This window comes from Tachysurus vachellii, chromosome 11 (genome assembly GCF_030014155.1).
Source record: "Tachysurus vachellii isolate PV-2020 chromosome 11, HZAU_Pvac_v1, whole genome shotgun sequence".
NCBI classification, from domain to species: domain Eukaryota; kingdom Metazoa; phylum Chordata; class Actinopteri; order Siluriformes; family Bagridae; genus Tachysurus; species Tachysurus vachellii.
In genome coordinates this window covers 8,692,213-8,707,665 of record NC_083470.1, presented here as the reverse complement: position 1 = coordinate 8,707,665, position 15,453 = coordinate 8,692,213, and the positions used below count along the sequence as shown (strand labels likewise).

At 38.4% G+C, this 15,453-nt stretch overlaps 1 protein-coding gene across 3 annotated transcripts; it reads left to right on the top strand.

The window, feature by feature from the left end:
• The first annotated feature begins 217 nt into the window (after positions 1 to 217).
• ptpn1 (protein tyrosine phosphatase non-receptor type 1) lies at positions 218 to 13,937 on the top strand. 3 transcript variants are annotated; one of them, XM_060882478.1, is made up of 10 exons: positions 218 to 357; positions 475 to 582; positions 1,917 to 2,007; positions 3,355 to 3,455; positions 6,780 to 6,878; positions 8,170 to 8,307; positions 8,447 to 8,656; positions 9,175 to 9,336; positions 9,504 to 9,667; positions 10,787 to 13,937. In XM_060882478.1, exons 2-10 carry the CDS (start codon positions 526 to 528, stop codon positions 11,067 to 11,069), a joined length of 1,305 nt encoding a protein of 434 aa, XP_060738461.1. In that variant the 5' UTR covers positions 218 to 357; positions 475 to 525; the 3' UTR covers positions 11,070 to 13,937. The 3 variants fall into 3 exon arrangements, with proteins under 3 accessions (XP_060738461.1, XP_060738462.1, XP_060738463.1); XM_060882479.1 differs by having other exon boundaries at positions 235 to 357; positions 457 to 582; XM_060882480.1 differs by having other exon boundaries at positions 357 to 381.
• Positions 13,938 to 15,453: the final 1,516 nt, after the last annotated feature.

Here is a 15,453-nt window from a genome sequence, read left to right as displayed (position 1 = left end):
TCTTCTTTGATTTGATTGGCCATCTCAAGCATTTTGACATTAACGAGAGCGCGCGCGCCCGCGTGTGTGTGTGTATTAGCGTTTGCGCTCGCGCTCGCCCTTGTTGGGGCCCGGTGATCTCCCCCGCCCAGCAATGTGGCTGCGTCCCAAACCGCATACTACCGTACTAGATAGTACGTGAAAGCAGCACGCCACCATTTCAGTAGGGTAGTACGCGTGCGTCTGAGCTGATTGGCTTCTGGATGGGGATTTCGGGCGCGCGCACTCTCTGATTGGTTAGCGTTGTGCACACGGGGGCGATGCGCAGAGTCAGCGCTGTAGTGCAGCGGTGCGGGAGGAGCGTGCGGCGTGTTTCCGGTAAGAAAAGGCCAAGAGAAAACAGTAACGTTAAAATAATTTCGGAAACGACTTTAAAGGATTTACGGTTTGTGTGATTGGTCGCTGATTTCCTAACAGATCCTGTGTATTTCACAGGGAGCGAAAGATCGGCAGTAGGGGAGCGGGCGGTTAAAAAAAAACACGGCGATGGAAGCCGAGTTTCGGGAAATTGATGAATTCGGGAACTGGAACGCCATTTACCAGGTAATAGCATAGTTCATAACTATTAAATACTGTGTGTTCGGTGAGGAAACAAGCTCACAAACGCTGCCTGTTGTGTGAAACCGTGCCATGGTGTGTAAACTTCGTGTTTTACGGGTGATGACACTTAGCTAGCTCGTGCGCTAACGTAACGTACCGTAACACACTGATAGTGTGAACTGCTAGACGCTGCTAACAAGTAGATGCTCTGCTAGCAAACTCAGCTTTGTGATGGCTATTCGTGCTAAACCACGGTTTCCAGCAACCACCAAACAATAGCTGTTGTTCGGTTCTTGGATTTAAAAACTGTTACTATTGCTGTTATTTCCTGTTATTTAGTGCTTAGCTAGTGTGCTGAGTGACTGACCCTGACTAGGATTCTCACGATAATATCATTTGACACCGACAACTTGTAACACTTTATCCGAGAAACAGACTAAATACCGGTAAAAAATAAAATGAGAGAAATTTCTATTTCAGCTAAAGATAACCAAGAGCCCAGTAAACTATTTAGCATCACAATTAGACTTGATTATTAGCAACATGATGCTTAATAAAGATGTGAAAATTGACTTTTTTTGAAAAGATTGTTATAATAATTATTATTAATGTATTTTATTTGCACTGAGAAAAGTACTGAACTCTTATAGTTTTGTCCAGCACTACCATCTCACTCACATGCTCTGGCTGAAGAGGCCAGAAAGTTGAAGGATATCAGTTGTTTGTCATTGAATGGTAGATTATCCATGATAGGATTTGTCTTGTTTCCATGTAAAACAGGCCACTGACTACAATCATCACTAGTGGTGTCTGGCTGTTTAAAGAGATCTTATTATTACTTTGTTGTTGTTGCTGATACAAATTTTAGAACAAATTCAGTCTCTATTTGTAAAGTTTTCCTCTCATCAAACTGTGTATCTATTGTTTTTTTAAATTTTTTTATAATCTCCCATTTCTTTATCATTAAAAGCGTGTAAACAGAGCGGGCAGTTTTTTGTGAGCACCCAATCCAGTTAAATTCTAGTGAAGCCCAGAACATGACATCTCATCTGACCCATTTCATGTAGATTCACGTAGTGTGTCACTGAAAATGCTTATGGCGTCATTTCCTTTCTTAACTGACCTACTAATAAGGCCTCTTATTGCGTGATGGTGAAGAAGTGAAAAAACAATGTTTCTGTATGAATGCAGGTGAACACCGTTATTCTCTACCACAATAGGAAGAGACCATATACAAAATAAATATAAGTAGGCTTTTGTAAAGCTTATGAAAGGTATTAGGCATTTTCCTTTATTATGGAAGAGATGTAACAGAAATTTGTTTCTCCTTTCTCCAGGAAATCAGACAACAGTCAAGTGAACTGCCCTGCAAGATTGCCAAACTTCCAGAGAACAGAAGCCGCAATCGCTACAGAGATGTCAGCCCATGTATGGTGAACATTTTTAGAGATTGATATAGGTTTTGTCTGATTGCACTAGATGGTAAGTAAGAAATTAGTAAAAGTAAAATACTCTGTGACAAGACTGTGTGGTGTGATGCAGTATGACTCCAAGCGGAGTGACCGTTGACACCCTGAAGTGGTTTATTGTGCTTAAGACCACATCCCAGAGTGTGTTATTCCTGCTTAAACTGTAGTTGTTTTTTTTTGTTAATGAAGACAGCTTTCATTTTTAAAATTATCTTTAATGTTGTGGAATGCACACTGGACAAGTTCCTGTTATCACTTGCGTTATTGAAACTATGAACAAGTCATTTCTTTCACAGCCGCTGATTTTCTTTCGGTCTTGAACTTTATATCCGAAGTCTGTCCTGTGTAGGAAAACACTTACTGACCGTTACTAAAGCTTCAACACTTAAGGCTTACATAATTATTTACAAAAAATGTTAAATAAATGTCCTGGCAGAAATCTTTACTATATCAACAATAGATCTATCCTCCTGTGAGGCCCCGTGAATAACTGACTGCAACAGATATGTATTAGAGCAACTGCATTAATAAAATTAACACCTTCTGACTAATCAGGTTCGAGAGTTTAGCAGCACTATGGTACAGACGGTTTGTGCCTTGTGGAGGTAAAGGCTAAAGTTCAACACAGAGCCCATGGTTCTCAGAATAAAACTGCTTGAAATGTGACCACATAATGAATATATAAATAACTTCTGGAGAAAGACCTGATAAAAGATCAGCAATAATACATTTCTCTTTTAGGACAGCGGTAGTACAGTACAGGAGAAGTTTTATTATATAACAAGACAAATCAAATAGAATTGTTTCATCGGCCAGAATTGGCAGAAGCATTGATTACAATCATCTGTGAAAAAATGTAGCAGTACTGATGCCATATTACCTCCACCCCTTTTTTTTTTTTCTTCTCTTCTGTCTAAGTGTCTTTAGAGAGTAGTGCTGCTGTGGTTTCCTCTTGTTTTCTCTTGTGTTTTTTCAGTCGGGCCTAAAAACAGCTTCAAGTTTTTCATGCAAAAATCACCACGTGTAGGCTTCGGCCATTTTGGCTATAGATAACCCATGTATTATTCAACTTTTTTTTTGTTTTTGTTTTTCTAAACTAATATCTGGAGGATGCTTGCTTTAATTTGGTGGAACTGAGAATAGGACCCGAAAGAGGTCTGTGGTGTTTGTGCCACCACAAAGGCCTTTGGGATTTCCTCTCTAGCTGCACCTGTGTGAACACATCAATGTATGGCACTCAGTCATGTGATTTGTAGTAAGGATACAAAATGCTTACTGTATGTGTTTGTGTTTCTCCCTTCACCAGTCGACCACAGTCGAATTCATCTACAGCTCGGCAGCAGTGACTACATCAATGCCAGCCTGATCTCCATGGAGGAGGCACAGAGAAGCTACATTCTCACTCAGGTTAGAAGACAAGGGAGAGCCAGCGGCCTCCAGCAGTTCCCCTAGACGTCTCCTTATTGCATTTGACTGTTTTTTCTCTGTGTAGGAAGGTTTCAAAGGAAGTCAGTCATGACATGGAAATAACTCGATGTATTCTGAACTTCACATTGTCTTTTTTGATTGTTAGTTAAAAACAGCATAATAAAGACTTCTGTATGTTCCCAAGAAGCTGTGGAGAACTGAAACCCATGGGAACATAACGTCACACATGGCTGCTTCATTTTATTCCAGTTCCGGGGTTTGGTTTTGCAATGTTCTGTGAATTGGAACGAGCCCGTTGTGTGACTTTGCACCTCAGTAGCTCTATAAAGCACTGTAAACCGTGTATAGCCAGTTTGACGCTCAGCTGTGCTCTCAGTATATAAAGAGGTTATAAATGTACAGATTAATTGATTTCCTCTATGAATAGGCTACATAGTGTAAAATAACTGCTTCCAAACTTCTAAAATTCGATTTGTATTTAAGTAACTTGAAGTTGCAGCCAGTAATTTTTGAAGGTTTTCATGGAGTGTTTTCCTCACATTTTAGTAGCTGTCACTGAAATATTTGCTTAGAGAGAAAGCCCAGTTTTGGTGGCTGCCTTGGCTGTGAATAGGTGACAATATAAAGCCACTCTGATTCATCCATGAGCTAAAATGTTTGTGCTCATTTGGTTTTTGAAAGTCAGTGTTGTGTCATTGTACAATCAAGAGGGATGTCGCATAAGATACAGAGTGTAATATGACCAAAAAAATAAAAACAATAGCCCAACCTCTATTGTGCTGTACAAATTAGCACAAACGTGTGATATCAATTTGGTTTAATTGTATTGCTTAAGAATAAAAAAAAATGCAGTGCACATTTCAACAGTGTGGAGTGGTGCACCAATACCCCCTGAACATAATTTGCCAACAGTTACATATTTAAATTAATTCCGATTTAAGTTAATTAAGAACAGCTTGTCATACCATGTGTATAGTTACGTTTATTGCTGCAGAATGTCCACAAAGACAGCTTATTCCTTTTACCTCTTACTATATAACAGCTGCGAACAGACATTCCCTTAAGACATTACCTGAAAAACCCCAAAGCACAAAGAAAGTCCAGAAGACTTTCCCATGTCTTAAGGAAACGTTAAAGTTGTAGCTGTACTCTTAACTGTTCTGAAGTTCTTATGCGGGAGATGCTAACTAAGCCTCTCCTCACCAAAAAAAAAACAAATCCACATTCTGACCAATCTGAATCGAGAATCCGTTGTAATCTTGTAATTCATTGTCTGACTTGAACACACTGTGCCATGATACATGTGCATAGACCTTCTCTGGAATAAAGCGGTGTCTCATAAATCAGCATAAAGTAATGAAAAAAGTTTTCAAATTCTTTTTAGATTTAGTGGCAGTATTACAGGTTGTATATGTCACTTAATCTGATAACCATTTTCTAACCGTATAGACGCTTGACATGTAAACATCACTCTACTGATAACATATTCTGGTCATTTCTTTGCATTTATTTATGTTTAATTCGTACAGATCTTCTGTTGACTACCTAAGCAGTATAAATGAAAGTAATTCTGACTACAAGCATTTTACCCATGTAAGGTTGTACCATGCACATCTGTATAGCAAAAATGCAGGAGGCAACACCACTCAGTGTTACGCAAGCATGAACGTGCTCAGATTCGTCTCTCGTTTACCTTCAGCTTATTCTCATTATTAATGCGCTCCATCTACTGGAGCATAGTTTTAAGTTTTTTTTAATGTGGCAAACGTTTAAATCAAGATAAAGACATGAAGTCCACACACTGAGTAGGAAACAGTGGATGTTCTGAGGGACTGAAAATAGACTTTCATGTAACATTTTAGAAACAAGTTTGTAATGTTTCCATACAATGAAAATGACAGCAGGACATGATAACGGAATCTTAAAAATCTTTTTAGTTTGATACCCACATCATATAGTTCTCTTTATGAAAAAATCCCAGTGCTTTTCTTATATTTAGTTCTTAAGGGACTGATAATGTTAAGATAACATTCTGTTCGAGGTAGCGACTGATTCACGGAAAACGCAGGAAATGTCAGCTGTGTATTTCATGCTGTTAACGTTTCCTGGCCCATTTGGAATATGTTGTGAAATACCAGAGACTGCGTCAGAATTAAGAGGTGACGCGCCTGAACGTGCTATTCCCTTCTGTTCAGTACAAAGATGTAACCCTTAAATTCCTACTTTGTAGTGTGAAGCATATCCGTCAGCCGATTCACCATGTGATTAACCAGTCAGGTCGAGATGGATCTGCTTAGACTCAGCTGGTTCTGGAGTAGAGTTTAAGTGTGTGACTGAATGTCTTAATGGATTAGAACTAGAAAGGATGATGGTCAGATTTTTTTTCTTTTCTGATAATTTGTCTTGGTACAGTGAGTCTAACTGGCTGTAGAAAGCCTAAGCACATCCCCTGGTTTTGGGGAAAAAAAAGAAAGAATCTAAAACACACCATTTGTGATAATCCATACTCCAGAGGGATAAAAAGTGGGCTTGTGATGTGAGGAATGCCATCGAACAAAGCTTTATGTTAAATAACCACTTTAGAGCAAACATTTCCAAACTTTTTTCTTTTTTTTTCTTCAGAACAGTCGGGTTGCATTGGGTTGTGGAAATAATAACAGATGTGTAAATATACACAAACAAAATGTAATCAAATCCCCACCCTCCCAGTTCCCACCCATCTCACAGTCTGTGTGTGTGTGTGATATATGAGTGAGAGAAAGACAAACACGATGGATGGAAGAGAAAGAAAAAATGCTTACTTATGACAAAACAATACAACTTTCTCACACTGAAATTACTCATGAATCATTCAGTTATAATTTCTATATGTTACTTCTTTAAAATATGCCACTTCATTTGCAGTGAAAATATGATCTTACGTAAAATAAGGCAGAGCGGCTTCCTATATTTATGACACTAAAAATAGTCATGCAAGGCCAGTCATGTCCTTAGAATTAGATACTTCTTCCTATTGTTCCACTTTTTTGGGATAAAAACTGATATGTCTTAAAATGTACCTAAATATAAGTCCAAATCATCCTTTATAAATAACATGAAAAAACATTTTGTAAAATCTATATTTGTTTCTTTTTCTATATCTGTACACAGTATACCAAGATAGTTTTTTGTAAGACACATCAGCAAATTTGAATGACATTTTGCATGATGATTACAAGAGATTCATAGGTTCCTTAAATATCACAGAAACATATGCAATACTTAATCTCTCTCTCTCTCTCTTTCTTTTTTTTTTTTTTAAAGGGTCCTTTGCCTAACACATGTGGGCATTTCTGGGAGATGGTGTGGGAGCAGAGGAGTCGTGGAGTTGTCATGCTGAACCGTGTCATAGAGAAGGGATCGGTGAGAGTTGCCCTTTTTAACCACATGTTTATTAGCAATAGATGATCTTTATAAAGTATTAAATATTCCTCATGTGCTGCAGATGCTTACTTTTTGTAATTATGTTCATACTCTGTAATAAATGCTTGGTTAGAAGCATCTGTGACACTGTATAAACATAAATAAGAACAAAACATGATTGAGCATGTTGTCACAGGGAAGCGGCGCACTACCAAAATTCTGAGTTTTTTCCTAGAATAGTACACCTCAAGTTTCATTTCTCTTATACTACTGTAAATCTATTTGCAAACAAATACAGATTTTTAAATAATGTAAGTGTGCCCCATTATACCTTTTTATCAGTTTATAGCTACATGAAATGTTGTGGAATGTCCATGAGACAAGTTGGGTCCTGTTGTTACTCACTCATAATTTTAACAGCTGTAAACAGTCATTCCCTGACCAGGCGCTATCTTTTTTTTTCTCTCTCTTGTAGCTACTGAGACGAAAAAAATGCAGCTTATAACATTTCTGAGAAACCAAACGGCACAAAGAAAGTCCTGAAGACTTTCCCATGTGTTACAGGAAACATTTAGTTTTGAAAGTCAGTGTTGTACATCTCGTATCCTAACTTCTATCAGTAAGAAGTTGCAGATGTACCAAGAGTCTAGAATAAAACATTTTCCACAAAATTGTAGTTTCACCAGATCAACAATTATGTTCTTGTTTTTAAACTCTTTCACAGCCCCAGTGTAAGTCGTCTGCTTAGAAACGATAAGACATTAAAACAAGTGATTTGCTTTGCAGCTGAAAGTATTGGTCATTAAAGTAATTTTAATCAAGTCTCGATGACTTGATGAATTGTAACGGTGGCATTTGCAGCAAATAAAAATATTAACAGATTTATATTAAGATGTTAAAAAAAGCATGTGGACTTCTAAGTGGTGCAACGATAAAAAGTGATTACTTTGTCGTCATATGCCACAGCCATCCATGACCGGGAATGAAGAGAACAGCATTGGCCGTGCTTTCTGGGTGTCGACATTACTGTAGGCGTGTGTGAGCTTGTGTATGTGGAAGCGGGAAGCTGCCACTTTCCTCAGAGAGTGGTACACTGTCCTGTGATGCTACATGAGCAGCAGTTTGAAAAGATGTGGTGTCTGACTTCATAACCCTTGCAGGCTCATAGCTATCATGTTATACGGGAGACCTGGCTAGTGGTGGAAACTGGCAGTTAAGGGATAGAAAGGGGGTTTGGGGGAGATGGGGAATAATAGGACTGACCACCTTACTGTGCATTTTGCTGGATCAGGTGAAATGTGCACAGTACTGGCCACAGAGGGAGGAGCGGGAAGCAATTTTCGAGGACACAAACTTCAAGCTGACTCTTGTTTCAGAGGACGTGAAATCATACTACACAGTCCGGCAGCTAGAGCTGGAGAATCTTTCAGTAAGAAACTTTACTGTATTTTTTTAATGAAATGTTTATTAAAACCAGAGCATTGATGGGGGTTTATTATCCAGGTCAATTACTCTTTATGCTAAAACATGCAAATAAATCTCTAAACTGTGTGTTTTCTTGTTTAAAGACTCAGGAAACCAGGGAGATTCTTCATTTTCACTATACCACCTGGCCTGACTTTGGTGTGCCCGAGTCTCCTGCCTCTTTCCTCAACTTCCTGTTCAAGGTGCGAGAGTCTGGCTGTCTAAACCCAGATCAAGGGCCTGTAGTGGTCCACTGCAGTGCCGGCATCGGTCGCTCTGGAACCTTCTGCCTTGTAGATACCTGCCTCCGGTTGGTGAGAGAAGCATTTATTTTATTTCATTTAATAATGGTATAAGGTTTTGGATGTCTTCTGTGCTACATTTCACTCCCTAAATAAATTTGAGGGAATGTACTTATTATCAGTAAAGTAGATTTTAATATACACTGTTAGGTCATATATTGTCTCATTCTGGAGGAATAAAATTCAAGAGAGACTTGTGTTGTGGACTTCAACAGGATTCAAAGGAGCAATATGAATTATGCCTATGATATAAAATAAAATGATGCAATTACAATGCATACAGTGGCAAGCCTCCTCCTTCTTCCAAACAAACCCAATTCCAGCTAAAATCTGAGCACATTGTAAGGCTGGAAAATACACTTCCTTTTAAACGTACCTATGAAAAAAATACAATTAGGCTAAATCTAGAAACATTCAAATATTACAAATTAAGGCCTGACTAATCAAACAAAAAGGATCCTGTTGTTGATTCAAACTCTGTTCTGATGACCTCTAAGAAACTAAAACAGATTTCTGCTCTGTATGTGTAGATGTCTTTGCGAAAAGACCCGTCCTCAGTCCAGATCAAGGATGTTCTCCTGGAGATGAGGCGGTACAGAATGGGTCTGATCCAAACAGCAGACCAGCTCCGATTCTCCTACCTCGCCGTTATAGAGGGTGCTAAATGCATCATGGGAGACGCCTCTATCCAGGTGAGAGTACACACCTGCACTGTTTACCAAAGTATCATATACGCACATATGTGGCTTTAGAGGACCACGGAATTCTTTTGCACCTTTTCGACATGGTTTCATTTCTGGCATGTTAGAAATAATCCGCTAACAAATGCAGTGATCAGTCATTGTGTTTGTGCTTTCAGGAGTCATGGAAGGAGTTGTCAAATGAGGAAGATCCTCCTCCAGAGTTCACTCCCCCTCCTAGGCCACGTCCACCAAAGCCCCCCTACAATGGTCCCCAGTCCACACCCCAGTTTTTTCCTGAGCACGAAGTTGTACAGGCCAACAATGTCATCTACACAAACAGGTAAAATTGGGTCTCAACACTCTGTATATGTGCCCAAAGTTTTTTCATATACTTTTGCCCAACATACTATCAATTTTCAGATTTAATGCTATTTCTGCACCATTCAGGTATATTATGAGAAACAACAGGACTCTAGTCCGAGTGGTGGAGTCCCTGAAAACTACATTAAATGCCTATAAAATAGTGTGGGTGCTAACCTTGTATAGAATACCTTTGTATACAATCCTATTTCATCAGAAAATATTCTGATCTTCTGATCTGAAACAATCCTCCATTTAGCAACATTTCACACTATATTATTAGATTCACACATGTGGACGTAACTGTTCATTATGGTTCAGGTCTGAGATCACTGGCCATGGTCATTGCAAAACACTGATTTTGTGCTCTCTCAGCCCTTTTTGTGTTGATGTAGAATAAAGTATCCTGACTGTGACATTATGTGAGTGTGTTTTCACCCCAGTCGGATACGTCCCACCTGACCCTGCTACAGCCAAAGCCTCAGCATAAGTTTTCCGGAATAAAACAAATGACACAAGGAGCCCCCACAGGCAGCTTGTAAATTCACTCCACAGCAATGACCGATCATTGCAGCCTTTCTCCTTCAACAAGACCTTATGTTATAGCTAGTGCGGTAGCATTTACCGGTTAGTACGCTACTATCACCTCTGCATTGTTCAATAATCTTCCAGAGGGAATGCAATCCATAGAAAACATTCTTTAGACATTCAGAAACAAAGTGCTAGGGGATCACAATAAAGCACAAAACATAATAACTGTTGTTAACTAAGTGGTTTTACTGCTGTAAAAGCATTCAGTAGTTATGGCCTCCTGCAGTAATATATTCTACACTGATGCGTTAGCTTATGCAGTCTTCCATTATAATTTTTTTCTTGTTGGTTTAGTGCATGGCAATGTGGGGTCTGTAAAACCACGACATTATTTTATAGATTTTATAGATAATGGAATTCCTGGGGAGTGAGAACAATATTATTTAAAAAGAATATCCTGTTTAGACTAAAGTTTTCTTTTCGACAGTTTATGGAATTGTAGTTTCTACAATTGTTTGAAAAATTGTAATTATTTGATTAATTCTTCATCTCCTTGCTTATTTCCCAGTGCTTCAGAGTCGGAGATTCGAAGACGGACGGTGGTGCCGGTGGCAGCTTCGGCACCAACGGAGCTTGAGACGCCGACATTGCCTGCCAATGAGCCTGATGATGCCAACGCTCCAAAGCCAAGCGAACCAGTCACCATGACGACAGAACCTCCACCTAAACCATCACGGTCACCACCAGAGAAGAGGCCTGAGGGACAGAGAAGCTCCCTGCTCACGAGCATGTGTGTGTTCACCATGCTCGCTCTGGGAACATACATCTGTTACCGCTCCTACTTTCACTGATTCTCTCTTTCTTTCTCTGTCTCTCTCTCTCTCTCTCTGTCTGTCTTCCTGCCTCTCTCTCTCTCTCTCTCTCTCTCTCTCTCTCTCTCTCTCTCTCTCTCTCTCTCTCTCTCCTTCTTTCTGTGGTTAGTGTGAGAGTGGGCAAATAGCTTCTACTGGCCAGCCAGCTCTCTACATCCTTTAAAAAAAAATAGAGAATAAAAAACAGGAGAGAGAAAGAGAGAGAGATGGAGAGGGCCAGACACCTGCCATCAAGCCCTGTCACTGTTTGTTTCAAAAAAATATCCCCACTTCTTTTCCTTACACAGTTTGTGGAAGGCTGTAGAAAAAAGACTTTCTTAGGCAAACTGCTGTTGTTTTTAACCTTATTACATGACACAAACACACAACACCACACAAGCAATCTGTCTGTTTAATAGCTCAGGGCCTCACATTTCAGGTGTCCCCCAAATATGACATCCAGGTTTTACTTATCCAAATAAACCCTTTTATTATTGCTGCAATAAGCAAGGGAATGTCTGTGTGTCTACTGTGTGTGTGTGTGTGAGAATGTTTGTTTTTGTGTCAGAGTAATAGGTTGTGCGAATACATGTTTGTGTCACAGTTAAAGTCAGCGTTTTGAGAAATCAGTGCAGTTTGAGTGTACCTTAACTGTCACATGTGGACTCCAGTAGCTTTGGCAATCTGTTTAGCCTTCCCAAATATCCAGTGTTGGTTTTTTCCCCCTTCCCCCTTCCTCGCCTTGCTAAGCTTTAATGATGCCCTTTGCAGAGCTACAAAAGTTGTGTGTTTGTGTGTGTATACAAGTGGGGAGTGGAGGGAGTGGTACCGAGTCCACTCTGAAAGCAATCTTGCCATTTTATGAAATAAAGGATTATGTTCTTCCTGCCCAACTGCAAGGGCTCACATTTGCACTTAGCCTGTTTTTAAAAAAGAAAAAGAAATGTCATGATTGAATTATCTTGATCAAAGATAAGACACCAGCGTGTCCATTCTACTCATGTGCATGGATTTGCTTTAGCGCTTACGGAAACTTGTGGAATGTGTTTTGGTGCCGTTGGTTTTGCTTCCATTTTTACAACTTGTTTATTTTCCATCTGTCTTGTAAGCATTTGATCAACATATTCAGGGACTTTGACCTTGTTTGTATGCTGTAGTCTGACTCCCTGAAAGCTTTTCTGGCTTAGACCCATGTAATGTATTGGGAAGGGAGACAGAAAGGATGTTCTGAACGTTACTTAAATGTTGTTTCAAGGTTATGACTCTCTAACCTTTGCAGGCCGCGTTTACGCACAACACCACCAGGTCCTCCTGTGAGGATGCGTCCTGGCTTGAACCCATTTCCAGTTTAGTGGTTGCATTCATAGCATGCTGGAGGTAGCTTAAAAATCATCTAGCCACCAGGAGGCAGCACTGCATTAGGCTCACCAGAAAAAGCATCTTTTTAAGGGTTTGGTCATCATTTCCTTATTTTCTTGCTCCTTCCCTAGCAATATGTAAATCCATCTTGAATGTTTGTGTCTTTAGAAATGGCTGTTTTGGGATGCAGCTTGTAGTTTGTAATGGCAGCTGTGACGTCTGGTTCCTTCACCAAACGCCAACGTGGATAATTGATTTTTATTTTTTCTCCTGCTTAAGATCCCGATTTCTAATTCCGTGTTTTGTTCTTTGTGACAACTTTTGGATTTTATGAAAGCCATTTAGGAATTTGTGTCATTTGTAAACTCCAAAAAACTTAAAATGAACGAACGAATGAATAAAATAAATATGACAAAACATTCTTGTTCTGCGAGTAACATGCTTTGGTCATTCCTGACGACTTGGTGCTCAGCTGTTTGACTAAGATGGATCATTTCTGCTCATAGATAGTTTAAAAAAAGGTGGTTTCAGAGAGTTAAGGGTGGGGTTTTTTCTTGTTGGCATCTTCATCCAGGACTATAATAACAACCTTAATTTCTCATGTAGGTTCTTAATAAACTAGTGGTTAGATAATAATGGATTTTAGGTTTATCAGGATGCTTTAGGTTTTTTCAATCTGGTAAAGGAACATGTGATCAGGTGTAGGGATTAATGGCTTTGTTGCTATCTTAGATTTTTCTAATTAAGATTGAGTTAAATGTATTTTCCTTCACAGTGGAGCATAACGACGGAACAGACACCAAAATTCAAATTTACGCATATACCTCTTCATATGTTTTCTATGTTGAAACCTTGGAATAGACCTTAAATGACTGAATGGAAGTTTGCATGGGTTAAAACAGGAGTCTAATTGGTTTAGACTTAAATATTTTTTTCTATTTTCTTAGCCTTTTGTAATTCTACTGCCTCTTTATAATCAATATAATTAGACTTTTGATTGTATTTCACCTTTCTGCTGGGGGAAAAACATCAGTGCTCATTCAATGCAACTCTACTTTGGCTTTTGTGGTTTGAGTCTTAAGGTCCAGTTAATTCTAGTCAGGTTACACAATTCTCAGTTTTTTTGTTCTGTCTAGAATGTCTAAAATGTAATAACCTCTTTATGGACATCCTAATTTCACTACCTGTTAACATAAGTTGCTTTGTGCCAGATATATCAATTGTGTGTTTTTGTGTGTATGCCAATGTGTGATGTATTTTTCGACTGGCAAATTGGCAGAATCTTTTTTTTAAAAAAATCTTACCCGTAATATGGAAGGCCTCACTGTTTTTGTTTGTTTCCATTTCCTTCTCACCTCCTTTTTGACATCTATTTTATATCATAATCCATCTTTTTGTAATGAAAAAGGACTACTGCATTGTTGTGGATGGATCTGATTTACATTGGAGATCTTTTTTTAATTTTCAGACTGATAGACAAACACTGTGGTAATAAAATCATGTCTTACAGCTGTGTCCTTTTGGTTTTGTTTTTAGCAAACTGGTTATTCCAATGTCACAGAAGAAAACCTAGTACTGAAAGTGTAAAACACCCTTCATAAGTGTTCATGCACATCTGCACATCTGGTTTGTTCTGCTTCAAATTTGGACATATTCAAAGTAACGTATGTATAATATGTTGCCGTGACTCTAAAGACCAGTGGTATATTTCACAAGGCTGGATTGTCCATACTATAAGAACTTTCATTTTATAATCATTTGAAGGGGAAGTGGAAGTGTGTTATTATCCCGGGTTTGTTTATCTGTATCTACTGTACAGTAGACTTCTGTACAGTTCAAGTATTCAGTCTAGTTCACACACTAATTCATATATGCTAAGTAAACCTGTGGTTTATTAAATACCTACGCTTTTATTATAATCTGCATCAGTGCTGATTATATTGCTGCCACAAGGGGGAACTTCAGTATAAGAAAGTTTTCACTATAGAAATTGATGTTTGTTTCTAGTTCTGAACATTACTGAAAATAACTCTAGATAACACATTTACATCAGAAGAAAGGAATGAAATCTGTTTAATTTTCAAAAAAAAAAAAAAAATGGAAAAAGTTCACGTGATCATTAATTATATTATATGACAATATTTAACATTGGGCTAAAATTAGTTTATTGTTTCTTTCTAAAGACATGTTTTTACAACACGTATATAAAGTTCAAGCCAAAAAAGTTTAATCTGGTGAGCTGAGTTGCTCAGTATTAGGCATTTGGTGATGCCTAATCACGTTAGGCCTATTCCTAATAAAGGATTGCTTCATTGAATCTGCATAAAACATTTAGGGGAACAAGTTTTTTGACCAAAAAACATTTTGACCAATTAGAGTTGAGCATTTAGCAGTGTTGTGAAAATATTAATTAATCAAAAATGCTGAGACTGTGGATTTCAGTGGTTTTATTGGCTTGTCTAAATCTTCACAAGAAACCTAAACTCTATAGCCAAAACTATATAGACGAATGACTATCACACCACACGCCAATTCCAAAAGTGCTCAATTAACATCGAACTAGTCCCCCTGCCACTCTTTTGGGAAGGCTTTCCACAAGCCGTAGCTGTGTGGAGATTCATGATCATTCAGCCACAAGAGCAATACTGAGGTCAAGTGAGAAGACATAGTGTATAGTCAGCATAACAACTCATACTAAAGGTGTTCAGAGGAGCTGAGCAAGATTCAGGCCACTCAAATTCTTCCACATCAACCTTGGCAAACCATAATTTTACTGACCTAACATTGTCCAAAGAAGTACTTTAAAGAAGAAAAAGATTTAGGCCCCTTAGTTCCATTGCAGGGAAATCTTAATGCTTAATGCTTTTTATATTTTTATATTTACCTAATGTCTTTATTCACTTATTTCATATAAATTTATAGAGAACCCCAGAACTTTCACTAACCTGTTTTTATATCTGCTATTAACCCTGAGATTAGATTTGTTATGTAGTACATATTTAGGTTCCTCAAGGATTTTTACCTG